The 27,060-nt window shown below is 36.8% G+C and overlaps 1 protein-coding gene across 1 annotated transcript in view; it reads left to right on the forward strand.

The window, feature by feature from the left end:
* Nucleotides 1-2,083: 2,083 nt before the first annotated feature.
* The window catches only part of LOC137404995 (cilia- and flagella-associated protein 47-like), a 94,916-nt gene continuing 69,939 nt past the window's right edge, over nt 2,084-27,060 (forward strand). Inside the window, 19 exon segments of the mRNA XM_068091221.1 lie at nt 2,084-2,233; nt 3,125-3,279; nt 3,620-3,735; nt 3,948-4,086; nt 4,864-5,013; nt 6,541-6,780; nt 7,763-7,920; nt 16,480-16,740; nt 17,680-17,838; nt 18,318-18,437; nt 18,580-18,706; nt 18,978-19,173; nt 20,018-20,258; nt 21,208-21,311; nt 23,034-23,146; nt 24,269-24,513; nt 25,348-25,436; nt 26,072-26,236; nt 26,689-26,898. Of these exon segments, the coding sequence (XP_067947322.1) occupies nt 2,084-2,233; nt 3,125-3,279; nt 3,620-3,735; nt 3,948-4,086; nt 4,864-5,013; nt 6,541-6,780; nt 7,763-7,920; nt 16,480-16,740; nt 17,680-17,838; nt 18,318-18,437; nt 18,580-18,706; nt 18,978-19,173; nt 20,018-20,258; nt 21,208-21,311; nt 23,034-23,146; nt 24,269-24,513; nt 25,348-25,436; nt 26,072-26,236; nt 26,689-26,898 (3,138 nt within the window).

Raw genomic sequence — 27,060 nt, forward strand, 5'->3', positions numbered from 1 at the left:
GTCATTAGAACTCTTCTCTCTTATAGATGTCTGGCATGTGGGTTGGCTAGCCTGTGGGAGAAGGTTGAGTGTTAAGGTTCAATGCTTTATGTCAGGTGTGTGTAGATATCTTGATTGCATAAGTCTTTAGCTGGTGCACGTGATATAGACATGTTGGGTTGACCTTATGACTTACTCTTGGTATCTAGGCCATGTTTGACAAAAGTGGCAGATCTGGATGTGTGCTCATTTGATTCGTCTCTAATATATTTTTTGGTGGTTTTCTAGTGACGGTCGTTGGTAGGTTTAATTGCTTCGATATTCCTTCAGCATATTCTCCATCTAGCGCTGACCCAATTTCTATGATTGATTCCTCTAATTTTGAAGTTTCTAATTTGCTTTTGACTTTTTCCAATTATTAGATTTTTTGCTGTCATGTGGTTTCTTGCTGCTTGTACGTAGTATATGTTTATCCTGTGGTTTGGCTGCATCTCCTGTTGGTATGTTGGTTTCTTAATATCTCCATCAACAAGAGCACCACCAGCAGGCTGAAACACATCAGTATTAAACTTGCCGATTGTCCACCAGCATACCGACCAATGATATACAGCCCTAAAGGGCTGTATATCATTGGTATCGACAGAAAGTTATGAATCATATATTGGTTGAACCAGTAGAGTAAAGGTGCATTCATTGCATCTCACTGCTTGGCTGGTTGCTGTAATCATTTTCTCCTGTCAGGACCCGAATTTAAGTTGACGCCCTTCTGACTGAAGAAACTTGAATTTTGAAGTTGTGTTTTCTTTGTCTATGCGATTTGTCTCTGCAATCTAGGGACAACACAAATCCACTTTACGATTTATTAAAGTTGCAACCGACCTTCGGTAAGAGTCGTTTCTATACTCGGTTTGATTGGTTCTAAATAACGCGCTAAAATGCGAGCCGACTCGGTTTAAAAGGTATTTTGAACGTTGCTAACTTTGAGTTAGTTAGGTTTTGGGGCTAACTTATATCAATTCAACTATAGTTCTTTTACTTTTATCAAAGACGTAAAATGAGCGGAAAACAAAGGCCAATTTACGAAAAGGATGAAGACTTTATACATCACGTGCCGAATAGCTTGGCAACGATTTGAGCATCTAATATGACCGATTCGACTATGAAGAAAGATTTATGTCCATTTGGTTACACAACAATTGCATGTGAGTTTTGTCTGGTCACAATGATGTTAATTATGACATATTTGTTATTTTAATTATGACATATTTGTTATTATTCTTTAACTGCTATGCGTTTGTGAGTAGATAACTTATTTCATACAGGTGTCACCTATCGTTCAAACTGTAATTGTACCATATAAAAATTCGAACTGCTAAATTACGAATGATTCGTTGTTATAAAAAAAATTCGTAAAATGTGTACGACTTTGTTTGAGTTAGTTTTTAAATAATGTACAGCATTCGTAAATTGTGTTGAATTCGTTAAAAGATTTGTGGACAAAACTAAGACTTTTATGGGTTGTTTGTTGCGCGCGAAAGATCTTACGTTTATCAAATAGACGTTTGCAGATAGACGTATGAAAATAAGACATACTCTCTTATACCGCATTTTGTCCAATGAAGAAAACCATTATGCTTTATCAAGCTCATATGATGAACCTATACAAGACCATACAATCCTACTGAAATGGCGACAACTAGGGCTGTGGCAAGGGGAGAACCTACTACAATATTCGCCAACAAATCAGTATACCATAACAGTTTCTTACCACAAACTGTCAAAGAACTTAAATCAAAGATTGCTTGCTAACTGCTCTCGTAACATACCGATGCTTCTAACACGCTGCTATAACATATAGTCGTGACACAGTAAACACTACCGATAAATGCTGGCTAATGACTTTAATTTATGAGGTGCACCACTTGTTCCAGCTCTAATGTGTCCGGAAGAAAAAGAGAAGAGAATCATTGTTTGAATACATACTTGCAAAAGAAGTCACGCTCTGTTAGAGTTTAAAAGATAAAATGAGCTCATTTAATATGAGGTTTAGTAAGCTTAGCAGAATTAGTTTGTTTTTAGAGAGTACGAGTGGAAGTGAATTGCTATGAAGGGAGACGTTTCAGGAGTGAGAATCATTCCAGATGAGATTCGATTCGCAGACACTCAGGTCAACACAGTCTATGCAGTAAACATTACCGTAAAAAATATCAGCACATCGAGCAAAAGTATTCGCTACTATGCTCCACAAACAAAGGTTGGTTATATATCATACCATGTAGTGCTAGTTGCTAGCCATTATAAAATATTGAAGAACATCTTCAATAGCTTGTAATATTATCTATATCTCAAAATCTATATCAATTCTATTCAAATTCCATCAATCTATTCAAATCTGCACATTTGCTTGAATATTGACGGTTTACTTTAAAGGAAACTTGTGTGCTATGGTGTGTTTTGGTGTGGCTATCAGACATGTTTTTCAATTATTGCCTGCTACCGCGTAGCCGAAATAGATCACTGAATAGACGTTCAAACAAGGTTTATAATACCTAGAAGAACATGTAGAAGAACTTGGCTGTCTGTGGATGGCTCACCATTGGTTTGTCGGTAATTGGAATTTGTATTCAGCTTTGTCAAAGTTTTAATTTTAATTGAGTTTGTATTAGAAAATGCTGGTGCACTAAAACTCACTTGCTGGCGAAAATAATTGCCAAACAACATGTCATTATTAGCCGAAGGTGCGAGATCTACAGCTGCCAATAGCAATTATCTTGCATCAGTGCCGACCAAACCATAATCTGACTTTTATAGTTTGTTTCACTAATAAACAGGCAAGCACTACACAGACTGACCTCATGTGCCAACTCTATTTTATCACGGAGACTCCTACAGAGTATCGGAAGTTCTTGTCATCGATTCAACTGAATATTCAATTTTTTCAATATGGCCAAGAAAATTTTCTGTCGTATTTAAAAAAAAGTAACATTTAGTATCAGACATGTTACTGAAGTGTCAGCCCGAATTCATATTTTGAAAATGATTTTTGGTTCATGGTCAGTTCAATTTGTTGTTAAGCGTAATAAATATGCTGTGATCAGTGGTTTTGTGGGAAAATTTAGAGAGTTGAAACTTATTGCATTTGCAGAAGTTTAGGTTGAAAGTGAAGAACCCAAGCGCAGCAGTAGCGCCAGGTTTGGAAGTAACAGCAGTCGTGGAGTATGAGACGAGTGAGCCTGTGGATGCAAAAGACAGAGTCGTAGTAACAGTTGATGGAGATGTCATAGAAGTACCTTTATTGGGGTGAGTGTGGATTTGTTACTTGTTAATTTAGTGCTTACCTGTTGAGCTATAAAGATGAAGACCACATCTAGATTTTGTGCCAGAACCAATTGGAAATTTTTTTTGTCATTCAGCAATATAATATTACTCGCAGGCAAACGTGACTAAAAAATAAGTGTTATATTTATCACATGCTGGTACGTAGTTAGTTTTAACTAATGCATGTAACTATGACATTTCACTTCTGCTCTTTTCAATATTAGCTCTTCACTGGACAATTAAATTTTTAAACATTAATTTTTAAGTTATATCGCAGATATAATCATGAATTTATTTGAGCTTTACACTGATCATTTACCAGACTACCTGCTCAACCTGACTTTCACCTCGAGACACCTGCTGATTTTGGCAATGTCGTGCTCGCTGCCAAAACGATCTACAATGAGATAATTTTATCTAACAATGGAGCAAAAGCAGGTGAGCCATTGTGCGGATGCGTTGAAACCAGGTAATATGTATTAACAAATACAAACAAATTATGTATTTGAGTTGCTGTATGTGTTATGAAACTCTCCACCGGAATGGCATGCAAGGTTGTTACAAACCAGTCCACGGTATATAAATTTTTTAGCTATTTACATGAAAGGGTTCTCTTACACCAAACTTAATGTTGTACTGCTCCATTTCAGGAAACTTTAAGATATCTTACAATGGAGACGAGCCAGTCTCTATTATACCCTCGTCAGGCTCTGTACCCGCTCACTCTCAGCTTCCTATAAGAGTTGAGTATGTCACAAGAGTACCAGGTTCCTTCTATGAGGAGGCCCAGTAAGTTTATCTCTGTGAAGCTGATTTCTCCTGTGACCTGTGTAACAACTGATAGTAAATTATCAGAGAAAGAGAGAGTTGGACAAGTCATTATAAGTTTGAAGATCATTTCGATAATAGTGTATTTTATGAAAAGCAAAGCACCAATTTTTTTAATTTGGTCAGTTCTGTTCTGTCTCCTCACACACAAAGATGATTTTTATTGTGATTTTTTGTTGCGAATTGCTGAACTTTAAACTAACATACTTTGTGAATGTTACGCACTTGAACAAACAGTTCTTATTGAAATTGGTTAAATTTGGTGAATTATGTTTAACATTCGAATTAACCTTGACCTAACCATGGTAGTTAGAAAGATAATTTTTGCTGAGATCTGCTATGAGAACATTGTAAAATATATAAATTTAATTTAAAAATGGCTTCCTTTGATAATAGAGACAATGTAAGCATTTTTTATGTCATCTTAGTAAGTTGGTCCTACTATAATCACCGATAATAAAAGCGCTCTGCAATCCTGCTACACAAAATAAGTTTTTTTGTATTTCGAACATTCAAGGCTCTTCAATTCACTTTCTACAGAGTTTTACCCGTTGGTATGTCACAAGCCAATCACACTATTTCATATGGCTATCAACTAAAATAATTCCTTATCAGTTTTCAAATGGAAACAAAGATAATGATTATGACTAAGTAATTAAGTTTATTAGTGGCTGCGATCTGACCTGACTTTATGTATCATATTTTGAGAAATTTACAATACATTGTATTCGCTATAAGGGTGGAACTGCAAGGACAGGCAGCGACTGTGCTGCCGATAAAGGGCTGCGTTGTTGAGAGAACCCTCGAGCTTCTAGATCAGGAACAACAGAAGATAGAGTGTCTCCGATTTGGTGCTACTTATTACGGAACGGACAGGACAGAATGGGCGTAAGTCTGTTTCTAGTAGTCTCCTGAGACAACAGCAATAGCAATTTCTAGCGGATAGACTGCTTCTCATATTAGTATTGGCTTAGTGCTATTTGAACTTGTACTCAACATAGTACTGTGATTAGTCCTTCAACTCTATCTACCACTCAACATAGTACTGTGACAGTCCTTCAACTCTATCTACCACTCAACATAGTACTCTGATTAGTCCTTCAACTCTATCTTCCACTCAACATAGTACTGTGACAGTACTTCAACTCTATCTACCACTCAACATAGTACTGTGACAGTCCTTCAACTCTATCTACCACTCAACATAGTACTCTGATTAGTCCTTCAACTCTATCTTCCACTCAACATAGTACTGTGACAGTACTTCAACTCTATCTACCACTCAACATAGTACTGTGACCAGTGGTTCAACTCTATCTATCACTCAAATAGTACTGTGACCAGTGGTTCAACTCTATCTACCACTCAACATAGTACTGTGACCAGTGGTTCAACTCTATATATCACTCAAATAGTACTGTAACCAGTACTTCAACTCTATCTACCACTCAACATAGTACTGTGACCAGTGCTCCAACTCTATCTACCACTCAACATAGTACTGTGACTAGTGCTCCAACTCTATCTACCACTCAACATAGTACTGTGACCAGTGGTTCAACTCTATCTATCACTCAAATAGTACTGTGACCAGTATTTCAACTCTATCTACCACTCAACATAGTACTGTGACCAGTACTTCAACTCTATTTACCACTCAACAAAGTACTGTGACCAGTGCTCCAACTCTATCTACCACTCAACATAGTACTGTGACCAGTGCTTCAACTCTACCTACCACTCAACATAGTACTGTGACTAGTTTACCCAGGTATGAATGATTAATGAATTTTAAAGTTGCCCGTTTCAAAACAAGCTTAAGTGGCTAATTGAATTAACTATTACAAAAATTACCAAATTGCTATGATACTAACAATGAACTTTAAATATTCTTAAATCATTATTTTGTCTAGTTGAGCTCAAACACTGCCTTCCTACAACAGGAAAAAGTGTGAGCTACCTGTGGTGAAATTGTTGACCTAGCCAGTCGGTTTTCAAGTTTTCAAGAAACCTTTTGTAGCGTTTTGATTCCTGTAGTATAACCTTTGATTTGCATAGAAAATATTTTGGGTTAACTATGAGTATAACTTAGTGTGTACTAATATTTAAAGATTTGAATTGAAAAAATCATATTTGATAACAGCAGTTCAGTGAGCTGTATGTCACTTTGCATACAAATTTAAACAATAAAATACTATCGCTGAATTGTTTCAAAGTGAAACCACTCGGTGTTCTTGATTAGTAGGTTGTTGGTGTTGTTTCTGGTTGGTTATCGTAGCGGAATAATCATCTGAACAACGAACAAGAGCATGGCTAATTATTAGACAAGTTTCAGATAAGTTGGTAGTCAAGTATTTCTCTGAATCATGAGCTGATCAGTTTTTACAAACATTGCCCAATTATCCGCTTTTGCAGGTACCTCTACAATAACTCACCTGAGCCAGTCAACTTCGTCTGTGTACTTGATGAGAATGCGGTCGGGCAAGAGCTGGGGGTTGACTTAACTATGAGCACGGCTGCCACACTCGCCATGAAGATGCAGCCTAAGAACCCAGGCGAGTTGAACATGATGAACTCACTAGTAAGTGTCGTTCCTAACCAAGGAGTTCTCAACCCCTACGACAGGATGATGGTCTGCTTTAGGTTTTCTCCGAGGTTGGTTTATTCTACAATTAGGTTTTTGTCATCTGCTAACTGGTGTGTTGTCCACAACTAGATATCTGTCACCTACTAACTAGTATGTTGTCTACAACTAGATATATATCACTTGTAGCCAGCTAACTGTCACCTGTAACCAGACATGTACCACCTATAGCCAGGTAACTATCACCTGTCGTCAGACATGTGACAGTACCTCCAATAGCCAGGTAACTGTCCCTTGTAATCAGGCATGTATCCCCTATAGCCAGGTAACTGTCATCTGTAACCAGGCATGTACCACCTACAGCCAGGTAACTGTCACCTGTAACCAGGCAACTGTCACCTGTAACCAGGCATGTATCACATATAACCAGGTAACTGTCATCTGTAACCAAGCAACTGTCACCTGTAACCAGGCATGTACCACCTATGGCCAGGTAACTGACATCTGTAACCAAACATGTATCACCTATAGCCAGGTAACTGACACCTGTAACCAAGCATGTACCACCTATAGCCAGGTAACTGACACCTGTAACCAAGCATGTACCACCTATAGCCAGGTAACTGACACCTGTAACCAAGCATGTACCACCTATAGCCAGGTCACTGACACCTGTAACCAAGCATGTACCACCTATAGCCAGGTAACTGACACCTGTAACCAAACATGTATCACCTATAGCCAGGTAACTGACACCTGTAACCAAGCATGTACCACCTATAGCCAGGTAACTGACACCTATAATCTAATGCGCATGTTGCCTAGTGCAACCTAGTTTATAATCTAGTGTATCATCAATAACCATGACATGCGTCACTTTCAATGTGTCACCTAAACCGATGGACTTGTGAGGTATAGTCTTGTTTATGTAAACAGTTACTGATTTAATTTTGAAGATATGTCTGTAATAATCCTCTAAGGTAAACCTTGTTTGAAAAAGAAAATCCTAATTTACAATCTTAGTTTAGTTATGAAAGATTATTATGTTTACAGGTGGACTCCAAGCAAACAAGGTTTTGCGTGCTCCGTGAAGCCTCCACCACGTCAGGACTTTGCCATATTTATGAGATTTCTTGTGGTAGGAGCCAAGGATGCCCTGGCAGAAAGGGAACAGAATGTTCCTGAAGCTCCTATTAGTAAACCAATCGGAGGTAAGTTGGAGTTGTCTTTACAATTTTTCAAAGGTTTCTAAAAGCTCTTCTTCCGTACAGAAGTTTTTTATAGATGATCAATTTCTGGCGGCTTTGCTGTGTTTTGACTCATAGTTACCACAAGTGGTGGCTTTGAAGTGACTAGCCGCTTTTATCAGCTGTTTTGGAGACTCATCGCTCGTCAACTACACATCCACCTTTTACAAGCTATGTTTTCATTACATCGAGTGTTATTAAATGTAGTTAGTGACATGAAATATAAAGATCGTATATTATTTGTCTTTCATCAATATGTATTTATGCATTTTAGCGTTTCTAGACAAAGGTTTGTCGCTCCCACAGCTTTTTAGTTATATCTACCACAGCCCATAGCACCAGCTTGTTTTCAAGTTGCACCCCACATGTTGTGACAAGTAACATTTTTTGATCAACATACACCTGCACATGTTATGACATACAGTGTCCTTTGATCAACGTACACCTGCACATGTTATGACATTCAGTGTCCTTTGATCAACGTACACCTGCACATGTTATGACATACAGTGTCCTTTGATCAATGTACACCAGCACATGTTATGACATACAGTGTCCTTTGATCAACATACACCTGCACATGTTATGACATACAGTGTCCTTTGATCAATATACACCTGCACATGTTATAACATACAGTGTAATTTGATCAACGTACACCTGCACATGTTATGACATACAGTGTCCTTTGATCAACGTACACCTGCACATGTTATAACATACAGTGTCCTTTGATCAATGTACACCTGCACATGTTATGACATACAGTGTTCTTTGATCAATCTATACCTGCAGATGTTATGACATGCAGTGTCCTTTGATCAACGTACACCTGCACATGTTATGACATATACTGTTCCTTCAAAGGTCTTCTTGGACCATGCTTAGGTGAAACAATCTGTTAAGACCAAGTTACACTCACCAAATAATTAAACTATAGTTAGAAAAATTAAAAGTTGCCTAAGTTAAAAAAAACTGGTCTTAACTAGTTATATGATGACTAATACATACTTCCATATACCGGTATATAATTGCTCATAAAAGCTGAAAAATGAATTGGCGATGTGCCAACTTTGGCTATGGAATGATCATGTAAGACCAATCTCTGAATTGTTTGGTTGTGCTGCTGAAATAACGCAAGACCAACTTTATTGGCATTAAGTATACTCATAAACAGGTTTGTATGATATCATAAACAGATGTGTGTGATGTCATATTTATATAATTTATAGACACTACGCTGAATACAGTATTTATATAAACTATGGAGACTTTGCTGAATACAGTATTTATATAAACTATAGACACTCTGCTGAGTAAAGTATTTATATAAACTATAGACACTCTGCTGAGTACAGTATTTATATAAACTTTCGACACTGTGCTGAATACAGTATTTATATAAACTTTCGACACTGTGCTGAGTACAGTATTTATATAAACTATAGACACTCTGCTGAGTACAGTATTTATATAAACTATAGACACTGTGCTGAGTACAGTATTTATATAAACTTTCGACACTGTGCTGAATACAGTATTTATATAAACTATAGACACTCTGCTGAATACAGTATTTATATAAACTATAGACACTGTGCTGAGTACAGTATTTATATAAACTTTCGACACTGTGCTGAATACAGTATTTATATAAACTTTCGACACTGTGCTGAGTACAGTATTTATATAAACTATAGACACTCTGCTGAGTACAGTATTTATATAAACTATAGACACTGTGCTGAGTACAGTATTTATATAAACTTTCGACACTTTGCTGAATACAGTATTTATATAAACTATAGACACTCTGCTGAATACAGTATTTATATAAACTATAGACACTGTGCTGAGTACAGTATTTATATAAACTATAGACACTCTGCTGAGTACAGTATTTATATAAACTTTCGACACTCTGCTGAGCACAGTATTTATATAAACTTTCGACACTCTGCTGAATACAGTATTTATATAAACTATAGACACTGTGCTGAGTACAGTATTTATATAAACTATAGACACTGTGCTGAGTACAGTATTTATATAAACTATAGACACTGTGCTGAGCACAGTATTTATATAAACTTTCGACACTCTGCTGAATACAGTATTTATATAAACTATAGACACTCTGCTGAGTGCAGTATTTATATAAACTATAGACACTCTGCTGAATACGGTATTTATATAAACTATAGACACTCTGCTGAGTGTAGTATTTATATAAACTATAGACACTCTGCTGAATACAGTATTTATATAAACTATAGACACTCTGCTGAATGCGGTATTTATATAAACTATAGACACTCTGCTGAATACAGTATTTATATGAACTATAGACACTGTGCTGAATACAGTATTCATATAAACCAGTGGTTCCCAACTTGGGGGAATTCCCCCCTAGGGGGAATTTGGCATTTTAAAGGGGGGAATTTTAGTTTTTATAGTTTCACATTTTACGAACGCGCTTTTAAGCCTTAACAAAATCCTAGATGTGTTTTCTGTTCTCATTCCTCTTCTATTACATGTTTATTCTGGCTGGGGTAGTAGACCAAGTACCTTTGACTGTACATTCATTGTAATACAGTCTGCATGTAGGTACTGTAAATGTAATAATCTTTGCCAACAACTTGGAAAAATTCCAACAAGCCAGCTTGACCTTAATTAATGACCTTAGTAACTAAGGTCAAACTAAGGCTTAGTTTGAAATTGTGCTGCTTACAGTGCACATGTATTTGACACAAGGACACACTCACTTATCAACTATTGCATCACATGTAAAAGAAAAAAATCTGTAAGATTCTTTTTACAAGTATAATTACATATATGCTCACATTATTGTTTCCTATTATCACTCATATTGTCTTACTTGCTTTTCTGCAAATAAGTCACATAATCATGTATCTATTATAGTAGTAGATTAAATAAAAAATATTAATACAGTCCAGATGATTATTATTGTACAAACAGATACTAGGTCGTTTATAATAGTTTTTAGCCGCCGCTTTATTTTTACAACTATTAATTAGTGCAAGATGTCAAAGGCAAAGAAACGAACCTACACTGAGAGTTACTTGGATTATGGGTTTTCGTATCTTATGAAAAACGGTCGTCGGCCTCCGCAATGTGTGATATGCTTGAAAACTTTCTCAAATGACTCCATGAAACCCTTTCAGTTGAAGCAAAACTCTCAAAAAATTTACCCCACACTAGCTGAGAATGACTGGAATTACTTTTAGTCCAAAGAGTGGCAAGTAAAGAGAAGTAGACTTAGGCAAGTGGAAATCTCTATGCTCATAGTAATGCACTTATTACAGCTTCATACGCTGTTTCCTACTGCATTGCTCAGTGTAAAAAGGCACATACAATAGGAGAGACCTTGATCAAGCCATGTATGTTAGACTGCGCATCAATAGTACTTTGAAAACTAGCTGGGCAAAAATTTCAAGACATCCCACCATCCAACAACACTGTGAAGCGATGCATTGGTGATATTGCAGAAAGTATTGGAGAAATTAGTTGCTAAGATTAAAGCATCCTTATTTTGAGCCATACAACTTGATGAGTCAACTGATGTTGCCAGTCTTTCCCAGCTACTGGTGGATGGTAGATATGTGCATGACACATCCATTGAAGAGGAGTTTCTGTTTTGTCAGCCCTTTCTTCGAACAACTTCACCAAGAAATGTGTTAAAAATAGTTGAATATTTCCTTGAAAAGGCCAAGTTAGGTTGGGAGAAGTTAATAAGTGTATGCACTGATGGAGCACCTGCTATGTTAGGATGTAGATCAGGCTTTGTAAAACAGATCAAGCAGAAGAACCCTGATATAGAAGGAGTGCATTGCTTCATTCACCGTGAAGCATTGGCATCAAAAACTCTTCCACAAGCGTTGAAATCAAACTTGGATGTGAACATAACAGTTGTGAATTACATCAAAGCATCAGCACTAAATACCAGATTGTTCTCAGCACTATGTTCTGCAAGTGATGTCGTGTTTACAATTTTGTTATTTCATACTGAAGTGAGGTGGTTGTTCAAGGGAAACATGTTAGGCAGGCTCTTTGAGCTACATATGTCTGAGGTTATGAAATCTCTTGAAAGTAAAGGCCAGCATGAACTTTTAGCAGCCATGAAAGCTGATAACTATGTATTTGAGACTGCATACCTGGTTGATACATTTGCCTCGCTAAACAAGTTGAACTTGAAGTTACAAGGGAGCAATCATCATTTCTTTGCCTTTTATGACAGCATTGATGCTTTCAAAGCTAAGCTGGTACTGTGGCATACACGAACCTGCACTGGGAACACGGTATCCTTTCTCACACTCACTGAATTATTGGAACACAAAACCTGCTCTTGGGAGTCTAGTGGCAACCATTACTGAACACCTGTTCGATCTCATAACAGAATTGGGATGCTACTTCCCTGAGCTACCTTCAGAAAAAAAAAGATGCTCAACATCACACGAAATCCATTTCAACGCACTGTTGAAAAAATTCTAGAGGAGCTACAATAGGAGTTTGTTGAGTTGGTTAACATTTCTGCACTGAAAGATGATTTCAGACCAATGTCTATTGACCAGTTTTGGCTCTCAGCGAGAAAAAATTCTCTACTCAGTGCTAAAAAGGCAATAATGATTCTGATGCCATTTAGCTGCACTTAAAAATTCTTCAGCAATGATGAAAATCCTACGCGTAGTAGGATTTTCATCAATGCTGCACCTTAGAAATGAGAAAAGAAATCGACTTGACCTTGAGAGCGACTTGAGATGTGCATTATAAAAACAAAGCCTGATTTGTGAAAACTTGCACAGAGGCATCAGCAGTCTCGTTAAAACTCATAATCTCACCCCACACCCGTTGAGTGTACCGGAATAACAATAATGTTGACGTGATTTATTACTATATATGCTACTCTCAGTTATTTAACAAATAAATATATGTATATATGCTGCTGACCTACATATATGTACCTGTGTAGCCCTTTCAGTGAATACAATATATAGTAGGCCTATAGGTTCACACTTCACTTTTTCCAGGGGGGGAATTTGTATTTGAAAATTTTGCGAAGGGGTAAAAGCAAAAAAAAGGTTGGGAACCACTGATATAAACTATAGACACTCTGCTGAATACGGTATTTATATAAACTATAGACACTCTGCTGAGTGCAGTATTTATATAAACTATAGACACTCTGCTGAGTGCAGTATTTATATAAACTATAGACACTCTGCTGAGTGCAGTATTTATATAAACTATAGACACTCTGCTGAATACAGTATTTATATATACTATAGACACTCTGCTGAATACAGTATTTATATAAACTATAGACACTCTGCTGAGTGCAGTATTTATATAAACTATAGACACTCTGCTGAATACAGTATTTATATAAACTATAGACACTCTGCTGAGTGCAGTATTTATATAAACTATAGACACTCTGCTGAATACAGTATTTATATAAACTATAGACACTCTGCTGAATACAGTATTTATATAAACTATAGACACTCTGCTGAATACAGTATTTATATAAACTATAGACACTCTGCTGAATACAGTATTTCACAAACCTATTAAGCCAACAACTCATAAGTATTATAAACACATTGAGAACCATCTACTTTTGATTATATAACACACCAATGATTCACGACGTGTATATGCTCTATTATATAACATTGTTATCCACTGATATTTTTTAGGTAAATTGAAAATAGCTACATTTTTGCACTGAAAGCGTTTACAAGCAATAGTAAGACGCTTTTATCATGTTATGGCTGGTCTTTTTTGTGTCAGCGCAGGCAGACAGAGCGATAAAAAATGATTGACACTTTTATATCTGGTCTATTTATATAAAAGTTGATTATTTTAATAAGAGCTCATCTGTTTTTACAGCTTTGGACATGGCAATGCACGGTGAACTACTACTCACTCCTTCAACTGTTTGCCATTGCATGTCCTTACTGACCAGCCCCTTTCTAATTAACTTTCTAGGACTCTCAGTCTAGCGCTCCTCTCGCTTGATTAGGAATATCCTTGCTTCCCGCACTCCAACACTTTGTGTGATCTTATTATGCATGAAATCATCTCATATCAGCGTGATCCTTATTGCGCTTTGTCTTCCTCTTTCACATACATGTAGCTGCGCTTTCACGTTTCATTCACATTTAATATCCTTAATTTAACATCTTATCTGGTGGCGCTATTGATTGTTCAGTCTCTCTCTCGCAATAGATATATGCTCATTAATAGATATATGCTCATTATGAATAGATATATGCTCATTAATAGATATATGCTCATTAATAGATATATGCTCATTATTAGATATATGCTCATTAATAGATATATGCTCATTAATAGATATATGCTCATTAATAGATATATGCTCATTAATAGATATATGCTCATTATTAGATGTATGCTCATTAATAGATATATGCTCATTATTAGATATATGCTCATTATTAGATATATGCTCATTAATAGATATATGCTCATTATTAGATATATGCTCACTATTAGATATATGCTCATTATTAGATATATGCTCATTAATAGATATATGCTCATTAATAGATATATGCTCATTATTAGATATATGCTCATTAATAGATATATGCTCATTATTAGATATATGCTCATTATTAGATATATGCTCATTATTAGATATATGCTCATTATTAGATATATGCTCATTATTAGATATATGCTCATTATTAGATATATGCTCATTATTAGATATATGCTCATTATTAGATATATGCTCATTATTAGATATATGCTCATTATTAGATATATGCTCATTATTAGATATATGCTCATTATTAGATATATGCTCATTATTAGATATATGCTCATTATTAGATATATGCTCATTATTAGATATATGCTCATTATTAGATATATGCTCATTATTAGATATATGCTCATTATTAGATATATGCTCATTATTAGATATATGCTCATTATTAAATATATGCTCATTATTAGATATATGCTCATTATTAGATATATGCTCATTATTAGATATATGCTCATTATTAGATATATGCTCATTATTAGATATATGCTCATTATTAGATATATGCTCATTATTAGATATATGCTCATTATTAGATATATGCTCATTATTAGATATATGCTCATTATTAGATATATGCTCATTATTAGATATATGCTCATTATTAGATATATGCTCATTATGAGTGAGTTTGTTTGAGATTGCTTATCTTCAAGAATGATGTTTGTTTGTTATTTGAATGTGCTGCACTCCTCTCGCTTACATTTATTTTCTCCAGTGACAAATTTATCAGCAATCACTTTAGCAGTGACTTCCTAAGGTTGGGTGTACTTTAGCAGTGACTTCCTAAGGTTGGGTGTACTTTAGCAGTGACTTCCTGAGGTTGGGTGTACTTTAGCAGTAACTTTCTGAGGTTGGATGTACTTTAGCAGTAACTTCCTGAGGTTGGATGTACTTTAGCAGTGACTTCCTGAGGTTGGGTGTACTTTAGCAGTAACTTCTTGAGGTTGGGTGTACTTTAGCAGTAACTTCCTGAGGTTGGATGTACTTTAGCAGTGACTTCCTGAGGTTGGGTGTACTTTAGCAGTGACTTCCTGAGGTTGGGTGTACTTTAGCAGTAACTTCTTGAGGTTGGGTGTACTTTAGCAGTGACTTCCTGAGGTTGGGTGTACTTTAGCAGTAACTTCTTGAGGTTGGGTGTACTTTAGCAGTAACTTCCTGAGGTTGGATGTACTTTAGCAGTGACTTCCTGAGGTTGGGTGTACTTTAGCAGTGACTTCCTGAGGTTGGGTGTACTTTAGCAGTAACTTCTTGAGGTTGGGTGTACTTTAGCAGTAACTTCCTGAGGTTGGATGTACTTTAGCAGTGACTTCCTGAGGTTGGGTGTACTTTAGCAGTGACTTCCTGAGGTTGGATGTACTTTAGCAGTAACTTCCTGAGGTTGGGTGTACTTTAGCAGTAACTTCCTGAGGTTGGGTGTACTTTAGCAGTGACTTCCTGAGGTTGGGTGTACTTCAGCAGTAACTTCCTGAGGTTGGATGTACTTTAGCAATGACTTCCTGAGGTTGGGTGTACTTTAGCAGTAACTTCCTGAGGTTGGATGTACTTTAGCAATGACTTCCTGAGGTTGGGTGTACTTTAGAAGTAACTTCTTGAGGTTGAATGTACTAATGAAAATTAGGCTAAACTTGGTTTTACATGAGCAACATTGATTCCCTGTGTTTTTGATGCTATGTTGAGATAGTCCACAATTGCAAAGCTTTCTGAATGGGTATTTTTTAATCTTACAGTAGAATAAGTTTATTTTCTCAATCAATGCAGTACATGATTTTTGAAAATTATCAGGTACATGTATATTTCATCATATATTATTTGGATAAACTGATTTACATATAACCTGACATAGTTTGATTTTATTTTGAGTTGTCACTGGACGAATTACCATTAGTTAGAGTTGTGATTGGATCAATCGCTGTTTGTAGACGTGCATGCCGAAGTGGCCATAGTTGCCACTGCCCTGCCAGTTCTTCTCACTGTCAGCCCAGTTGGCGAGTTCAACTTTGGAGAATGCCCACTGAATGAAAGAGTGGATGCCATGTGTAAAATATCTAACCAATGTTCTATACTTCCTGTCACTTACCAGTTCAGACGGATCGCTCATTTCCGGGCGCAACCATCGGCAGGAAAAATAAATCCTGGAAAATCTGAGAATGTGATTTTTTCATTTCAGCCAAATCAGATTGGTAAGTGAATTAATTAGTGCCTGATAGATAGTGGACAATAGACATTGGACAATAAACAGTGGACAATAGATAGTGTACAGTGGACAATAGACAGTGGACAATAGAAAGTGTACAGTCGACAGTGGACAATAGACAGTGGACAATAGATAGTGGACAATAGATAATGGACAGTCCACAGTGGACAATAGACAGAGAACAATAAACAGTGAACAATAGATAGTGGACAATAGATAATGGACAGCAGACAGTGGACAATATACAGTGGACAATAAACAGTGAACAATAGATAGTGGACAATAGACAGCAGACAATACACTAGACACCTAAACCAGTTAATTGCAAACAAGCCTTCTATAAACAAATAGTTACTCTAAAGAAGAGACAGTCTCACTCAATGTTCCAATGTTCACCTGAGGTTTACAAGTATCTGCCACTCTGACAAACACCATTCGGCTTGCATAAGCACTCAAATTTTGTTCGTGATTTCAATAGGCTGAATAGCGTCTCAAAAAATGTATGGACCAATCAAACAGGTGATTTACCAAAATTCAATTTTTGTGTATTTTTTGTATAGCTATCAACATCATTAGTTATATTCACAAAAAATGATAGCAATACTGAACAAAAAGTTATAGTTGATACTTACACACTTACCTCTGTATATTTCAAGGCTATACATGTACTTAATACCGTTACACTTACCTTGGTGTACATTGAGGTTATATCTGGTACTTGCACATTTACCTCTGTCTATGTTAAGTTTATGCTTGATACTGTTACACGTACTTTGTTGTACATGGTAGTTACAGCTGGTACTTACATATTCACTTTGGTATGTATTAAAGTTATAGTTAGTACTTACATACTTACTTATGTGTATATTATGTTCATGCCCAGCTATTAATGTTATGTACATCAGAGTTTTATCTATATATTTAGGTCACTTCAAGGTCACCCAGAATATTGATGTTCTGGGTGAAGTTGCAGACTATAACAACCCATTTCTTGCTTTCCTTGAAGTGATAAACTCTACACCGGTGTATTTTGTGGCCAGGTGTGATCCGCAGAGTAAAAGTGCGAAGCCAAGACTCAACCTTGGTAGGTGTTCAAATATGCTCTTTTTTATCTTCTTTAAAGATTTGTGTAAACTCATCCATTTCAGCTGCATTTGCTGTTTCAGAGCCATATAACAATTTTCTATAAATATTTCCTGGAGAATTTATCTGTTGTATATATTTGACGTTTTAGGGCTGATTTTAAAACTTGCAATACTAACTGAACTGTCCTTGACCCATTTATAAACTGTTTGTAGATACTTAAAAAGTCTCCTATACACACAAAGTGACCTTAATGTTAAAACATTATTCATTGTTTTTTGGTCTAATAGTTTCAGTTTGGTTGAAGGTAGTTAGTTTTACTTTGTTTTGTACTTATTGTGAAAGAAGCCTAGAAGTATTGATGTGTGGAAAACATAGATGCATTTGATTTAGTTTAGGTTGCCCATCAAAACAATATGTATACTTTCTTGTTTTACCAGACGAAAATGCGCCATTTTAAGAGTTGTCTAAACATTGTAGGCATAACACCAAAGATAAGCAATGAGGTTGGGTTGAACTGTGAGCTTACCTTTAAAGACGGCCTTGAACTCAATCCGAAAGCATCTCTGGCGGCAGCACAAAAGAGAAAACTTATGCCAGGTATATTTTTTATACAAAAAACAAGTCTCTATCTCCTCTCATATACTTTGCTATAAGCTCCCATATGATATTTTGCTATACGCATGCACTTATAGCAAGGAACTCACTGCTCTTCTGTTGTAAACATGATACTTGTTTCTAGGGTTCAGATCAGCCCCCTCAGATGCTCGAGGCTCTCAGAGTAAAATTACAGACTCCGATTCCCTCATAGCTTTTCCCAATGACAGATATGTGAGCGTGCGACCAACAGAGAGAGGCAAGCGTTATAAGTAAGTTGTTTGTATTATGCAGAAAGATGCTAAAAAATAAATGTTATAGATTTACTATTTAAAAAGTATGTGGCAATGCTTCTCTCCCTAAGATATACCTGGACAAAGACATCTCATTAAAGACTGACCACAGCTATTGCTATGATGCTACCTCTTGTCATAGTACATTCGCTGTTTTGTCATAGTACACTCGCTGCTTTTATAGTACACTCGCCGTTTTTATAGTACACTCACTCTTGTCATAGTACACTAGCTGTTGTCTCATCCGCAGGACGATATTCACGAGAACGGAGAGACACAACTATGCTGATCCAGATTACTCGTACACTGATGAGGAAATGGCGGCCATTGAGGCGCACAGAAAGTACTACAAGCAGTTTGTGGATGAGCTGAGAGAAGATAGAAAGGAGCGAACCAGAGTGAAGGAGCACAGAGAGTTTAACAATGAGAGGAACATTGGGATGAAGGTATTAGGGTGCCCCATTCATTTTTTTTCTATTTTACATTATGAGAGTGTGTGCATATTTTGTTTTCGCTTTATCGAAATTAATTTGTTCTCTCGGATGTTTGAAGTTCTCTCTTCACGTTGAAGCTCCACTTTAATGTGTAGCTTCTGTCACCCTCATATTGTGCTGCCTCCTTTTTGCTTGAACGATGTGAAGTGCCCCCTGTACTCAGATGCAGTTGTTGACCTCGGGCAATGTTCATGAAGTGCCTCTGTACTCGGATGCATTTGTTGACCTCTGACAATGTTTATGAAGTGCCTCTGTACTCAGATGCAGTTGTTGACCTCTGGCAATGTTCATGAAGTGCCCTCGTACTCAGATGCAGTTGTTGACCTCTGGCAATGTTCATAAAGCGCCTCCTGTACTCAGATGCAGTTGTTGACCTCGGGCAATGTTCATGAAGTGCCTCTGTACTCGGATGCATTTGTTGACCTCTGACAATGTTTATGAAGTGCCTCTGTACTCAGATGCAGTTGTTGACCTCTGGCAATGTTCATGAAGTGCCCACGTACTCAGATGCAGTTGTTGACCTCTGGCAATGTTCAAGAAGAGCCTCTGTACTCAGATGCAGTTGTTGACTTCTGGCAATGTTCATGAATTTTTCTGTGTGTATAATTTTGTTGTAACTATGTTATACTATTCCTTTACAATAACAAATTATGTTTTTAGATCAGAATAAGGTGAAGGTGTTGTTTACAGATTTCAAGTGAAAAGTTGCTCGCCTTCATTTACCATTATTCTAACATTGAAAACCCTACTAACGAGTCTTACATACATCTGTATTCAATGCTGCTGCAACTTGCAGGTGGCTGCTGGACTGAAACCTAAAAGGCTGACACTCATGGACATCAAAGATGACCCAAGGCCACCAACACCTCCAAACTCTAACTGGAAGCTCACCTCTACAAGTGAGCTAGAAGCCTTAGAGAAGCAGACGATTGGCAAACCACTGTGTGACGGTCTCAGAGCTGTCCCGCAAACTGACCAGGAGAAGAAAGAATGCTCCGCTTACCTAACTCCTTCCGATCTTCACAAAATTGTCATAGGTATTCACGATTTACTTAGGAGAGGACAGTCTTGCTTTGTTTGCTGGATGTGGTCGATCTAGGCTCAGCAGTTATTTCTGGTGAAATCTTGATAAGAAATTGAATATGCTAAACCATTGCATGTTTGTCTTGATTCTCGCTTCATTCAGGTCTGATTTATATTTTGATCACTTTATTTCATCTTGTCTAACTTGAATGCTGTTAAAGTAGTTCCAAGTTATCTAATTTATTTGCTCTTGACAACTAGCCTCCTTTTTGTGCAAGTTAAGTTGTTCATAACTTCTCTCAAGTTTTGCCCACATGAAGTGTCAAACTATCAAGCAATCCTACATTGGAGCCGCATTCGAGCTATCGCTGTTGCAAGAGTGCTATAAAATTTAGTGCTATAAATGAGGGCCCTACTTCTTGTAGGGCCCCCATTCATAGACTTCACTATACCTCTTGTAGGGCCCCATTCATAGAATTTACTATACCTATAGTAGGGCCCCCATTCATAGACTTCACTATACCTCTTGTAGGGCCCCATTCATAGACTTTGCTATACCTTTTGTAGGGCCCCCATTCATAGACTTCACTATACCTCTTGTAGGGCTCCATTCATAGACTTCACTATACCTCTTGTAGGGCCCCCATTCATAGACTTTATTATACCTCTTGTAGGGCCCCCATTCATAGACTTCACTATACCTCTTGTAGGGACCCCATTCATAGACTTCACTATACCTCTAGTAGGGCCCCCCATTCATAGACTTCACTATACCTCTTGTAGGGCCCCCATTCATAGACTTTATTATACCTCTTGTAGGGCCCCCCATTCATAGACTTTACTATACTTCTTGTAGGGCCCCCATTCATAGACTTTATTATACCTTTTGTAGGGCCCCTATTCAAAGACTTTACTATTCATCTTGTAGGGCCTCATTCATAGACTTTACTGTACCTCTTGTAGGGCCCCCATTCATAGACTTTCAGGACGTCTGCATGAGATCCGTCAATACCAAGCATATCAACATCGTGAACAATCTGGAAGCTCATATCTATGTGCAAGTTACAGTAAGGAATACAGTTACTACTCATTTCTGTCTCACGCGCTCATTTTTAGGTTACTGTTTTTAGGTTACCGTTTTAGGTGTATAAGTAGAAATTTAGTATACTTGTGAGTTGTTCTTGTTTCTGTGCTGCCGACAAGTTTAGGTGCACTGCTATATCACTTTTTTGATAAGCTTTCAGTAAATGATAAAATGATGTAATTACGTATATAAATTATGTCACTAAATGCAGCTATTAGATGTTTAAATGCTGTCATGGAAGATTGTCATTAAATATTTAACTACATCTATTGAAGAGATATTAAACGTGGCTTATTGTATCAAGCATCAACTCTCTGAACAAGTCTATGTATTATCTAAACATGAATATTCAACTCTATACATTTGAAGTTATCTCATTCTTAGATTTGCTTTGTACATCAAAACTGTTGTATGTTGAAGCAGATATTCCTATTAGAATACATTGTAATTGGCTTAGTCCATTTCACAGCCTACAACCCTTTGCCAAATTATTGACAAATACTACAGTAAATTACACATAGCCTCAAACAATTATCTTACAAGAAGCTACGTAAAACCTAATTATAAAAGTCTTAAATCTTTTTAAGGACTGAATTTATAAAGTAAGGATAAAACCAGTTTGTACCTTACCTCCTGAGACACACATAAGCAGAAGGATAGGTTCAAAAGTGTAAAGGTGTTGAGGTTGTGATAGATATCTGTGGTGTAACCTACTTATGTGTAGACCAGGTGAAACCTATTCTTAGGTCGACTAGGTTAAACCTGCTCTTACGTAGACCAGGTAATACCTACTCTTATATGGACCAGGTGAAACTTACTCTTATATAGACCAGGTACAACCTACTTCTACTTAGACCAGAACAAATCTACTTTCACTTGGACCAGGTAAAACCTACCAGACGAAATTCAAATGACTTTTGCATATGCACTTCCGAGTTCCTTCACTTTCGGCTAAGAAGCTGTGATGCTCCATAAAGCTTTAAACCTTTTATGTAGTAAGCTACTTGGTTATAGCATCGAATATTTGCTCACATTTTTATGTAATGTTGAACAATTTATATGCAAGGTTTATAAATGTGTAAATAACCAAGTTCAGCTTGCTAGGGTTGAAGTTCTTCTCATTGAAGTCTTGTCTAACTGGAAGTCTTCTGGATTGGAAGTCTAGAAATTCATCACAGTGACCTAGTTTATATAGGTCATACTTCATATACTGATGCTATTATAAGACAAATAACAGTGATCTAGTTTATATAGGTCATACTTCATGTACTGATGCTATTATAAAACAAATGACAGTGACCTAGTTTATATAGGTCATACTTCATGTACTGATGCTATTATAAAACAAATGACAGTGACCTAGTTTATATAGGTCATAATTCATGCACTGATGCTATTATAAAACAAATGAAAGTGACCTAGTTTATATAGGTCATACTTCATGTACTGATGCTATTATAAAACAAATGACAGTGACCTAGTTTATATAGGTCATACTTCATGCACTGATGCTATTATAAAACAAATGACAGTGACCTAGTTCATATAGCTTATAATTCAGCTATAATATAAGTTGTATTATTACTCTACAATATATACCTGCATATTTTAGCTTGAAGAGTCACCCGTACTATTTGAAACAAAGTTAGTTTAAAGTAATTGTTTGGCGTATATATCGCTGACTTTGTAACATATTGCTTTTCAGATTGACTGCAGAGAGCTAAGACAAACTAGTCCACTGTCACAGGTTGTTCCTCCAATGAGCAAAGCCGCTGTGCCTGTCATTTTCGAGTCAGCAACAAAAGGAAAGTTCCAAAGGTAAGGGCCTTTAACGCATGAATGGAGTTGAGATTTAGTATTCGTAAATTCTTACCAAAGCATGGCTGTGCTGTATGTAAACATGCAATATTATTAAATTGCATTTGTCAACTTATTGTTTGAGGATTGCGCATTCAATACAACAGTGATGCTAGTATAGTTCTAGATACAGTCTAAACTGTGGTGACAGTCTGCACTGTGGTGGCTACAATCTGTACTGTGTTGGTTACAGTCTGTACTGTGGTGGCTACAATCTGTACTGTGGTGGTTAGAGCTTGTACTGTATTAGTTAGTCTCACTGTGGTGTTTACAATAAGCACTGTGGTGATAGCAGTATGCACTTTGGTTATTATGTATGGTGGGGACTGCAGACTGCACTCTTGTGGTGACAGTCTGCACTATTGATGTCGGCAAAAAATCATTACAATTCTATTAACTTAACGTGAATATTGCAACCATAATGAGAACCATTTTTATGAAACTTTGAATCTTTTTGAGGGCATTTACTTAACATCTATCTTCATTAGGTTTTTACCTTGGCAACATTTTGTTTATTTGCATAGACTACCATGAAGTTATATTCATCACACGCTAGACCCATCTGCAGTTATATTCATCACTCACTAGACTCATCTACAGTTATATTCATCACTCACTAGACTCATCTACAGTTATATTCATCACTCACTAGACTCATCTACAGTTATATCCATCACTCACTAGACTCATCTACGGTTATATTCATCACTCACTAGACTCATCTACAGTTATATTCATCACTCACTAGACTCATCTACAGTTATATCCATCACTCACTAGACTCATCTACAGTTATATTCATCACTCACTAGACTCATCTACAGTTATATCCATCACTCACTAGACTCATCTACAGTTATATTCATCACTCACTAGACTCATCTACAGTTATATTCATCACTCATTATACTCATCTACAGTTATATTCATCACTCACTAGACTCATCTACAGTTATATTCATCACTCACTAGACTCATCTACAGTTATATTCATCACTCACTAGACTCATCTACAGTTATATTCATCACTCATTAGACTCATCTACAGTTATATTCATCACTCACTTCTACATCTGTATGTAGGTCTATAAACTACTCAATCAACGGGTTCTATAAGAATCATTTGACAGTGACAGCTAATGTGGTGCCTCCCATGCTGAAGTTACACACCGAACTCTTAGAGGTCGATGCAACTGTCGGCCTGCCGGCGGAGGCAGGAATGAGAAGTGTCATTTCCCTCAGCAACCCACTCAACTACCCAGCAGAGTTCACCTGGTATCCAGTCGTCAGCGAGCAGGGAACTGCTTTCTCCATTCGACCCGCCAGCGGTAAGCCAACTTGAAGTTAGAAAAAATATTACAGAGAGTTGCTTCAATGCAGTATGGACAAACAGGTTTCAATGCATTATTGACAAACAGGTTTCAATGCAATATGGCCAAACAGATTTCAATGCAATATGGACAAACAGGTTTCAATGCATTATGGACAAACAGGTTTCAGTGCATTATGGACAAACAGGTTTCAATGCATTATGGAAAAACAGGTTTCAATGCAATATGGACAAACAGGTATCAATGCATTATGGACCAACAGGTTTCAATACATTATGGACAAACAGGTTTCAATGCAATATGGACAAACAGGTTTCAATACAATATGGACAAACAGGTTTCAATGCAATACGGACAAACAGGTTTCAATGCAATATGGACAAACAGGTTTCAATACAATATGGACAAACAGGTTTTAATGCAATATGGACAAACAGGTTTTAATGCAATATGGACAAACAGGTTTCAATGCAATATGGACAAACAGGTTTCAATGCATTATGGACAAACAGGTTTTAATGCAATATGGACAAACAGGTTTTAATGCAATATGGACAAACAGGTTTTAATGCAATATGGACAAACAAGTTTCAATGCAATATGGACAAACAGGTTTTAATGCAATATGGATAAACAGTTCTGATGATCTTTTGTTTAACTTTGTAGAATTTTAGCACTTACATTCTAGTATCGTCTACCGAATTTCAATTCCTGTCATAAGGAGGATTCTACATTTATAGTCTGAATGATATAGGAAGTGAGAAGGATAGCATTCGAATGTTAATAATAATATGTTAATGCTCTTTGTAATAGGTTTTATGTTTCTGCTAGGTACGGTGGACGCACACCAGACACTAGACTGTGAAGTCGTTTTTCATCCATCGTATCTCGCACCAGATCACGGTCGTTTTCAGCTAAAGGTAGGACCTTCAGTATTTCGTCTGATCAGTTAGTGGTTAGTTGCATTGCACAGTGTAGCACTATGACTTTATGAAACGCATACGAAGCACTGTGCCAATGTAAATCATGCTCATAATACAAGATAAAGTCATGTAAAAAGGTGTGAACACGTGACAAACTTTGGTAATGGGATAAATTATAGTCATGTAATCACGTGAACACGTACGAAACAGTAATCTTGTTTTTGTGTATTTTCTGTTGTATTTGTTGAATTTGAACTGATATGTAAGGTGAATAATAATGGCCTATTTTATTGTTCGCAATATCTTTCCTGTCTCAAATAACGTCTCACTGAGTGTGCATGCAATACCTTCCCTGTCTCAAATAACGTTTTACTGAGTGTGCATGCAATATCTTCCCTGTCTTAAATAACGTCTTACTGAGTGTGCATGCAATATCTTCCCTGTCTCAAATAACGTCTTACCGAGTGTGCATGCAATATCTTCCCTGTCTCAAATAACGTCTTACTGAGTGTGCATGCAATATCTTCCCTGTCTCAAATAACGTCTTACTGAGTGTGCATGCAATAGACCCTTATTGAATATTAGGCTTAATTTGTATCAGCCACGTCTATTAACCAGTCTCTACTTTGCAGGTGCACGGAGGTCTTGCTCAATCTCTCGAATGCGTTGCAAAGTTTGGTCCAACCAATGTTCAGTTTATAGAAAGAAGGCTTATGTTTGGAGTTGTTCCTCTTAATCTCACGACTACCAAATCAGCACTCCTATTTAATGGCAGCAGCAACCATGCCTATTTCCAGGTACAGTATTGGGAAATTTTCAGCAAAAAAATTGTCAGCAATCACTTCATCTGGTATGTTCCATGGAGGATTGTTAGTCATGAACCAATTAGTTGTTGTCTTTACAAAATTAAGAAATAATGGGGATTTGTCTTATCTCTAATAATGCATACCCGCCTTGCTCTGTTTACTCCATTTACTCTATTAGTGTCCATTGCAACTTCAGTTGTCTCCCTTAACTGTAACTATGCGTCCTGATTGGTTTATTTAATATTTGCTGCAGGACGCCCTTAACTTTTACCATCTCTTTTAATTAGTGTATGTTTATTTACTACAGTCATGTCCCTTATTTCTATGCCAAATAAAGATGACTTGATGCAGTATTGTTAGGAACAATAATTAAAACTGCTGAGTCCATGCCCTATGCATGCTTTTCTTGTATATTAGAGTTTGTGCATTCTTTCTCTCTGTAGGTGTTGGATCCAGTGCCATTCCAAGGACTTCTTATAACCCCTGTTCAGGGTGTCATACCTGTAGGTGGCAAAGCTGAACTCAAAGTCGTACTGTCTCCAAATGCACTTATCAAGTTTGATACCAGAATACAGGTGGCCATCAGAGGAGGAAAGACACTTGAACTCAGAGTGGGTGGCACAGTGGAACCGCCCTGCATTGACATTGAACTGGTTAGTTCCATTAAAAACGCTAAAAATTTCATTGCTTCAAGGCATACACACACAACTTTGTAGTCTTTATATTACTCTCTGCTTCAGTTGGCTTTGTATGTCGCTGACATATATAGCTTTAGGTTAAACTATATTTATGAATTGTACCTTTCACTTATAGGC

The sequence above is a fragment of the Watersipora subatra genome, chromosome 9 (genome assembly GCF_963576615.1).
Source record: "Watersipora subatra chromosome 9, tzWatSuba1.1, whole genome shotgun sequence".
Lineage (NCBI taxonomy): Eukaryota > Metazoa > Bryozoa > Gymnolaemata > Cheilostomatida > Watersiporidae > Watersipora > Watersipora subatra.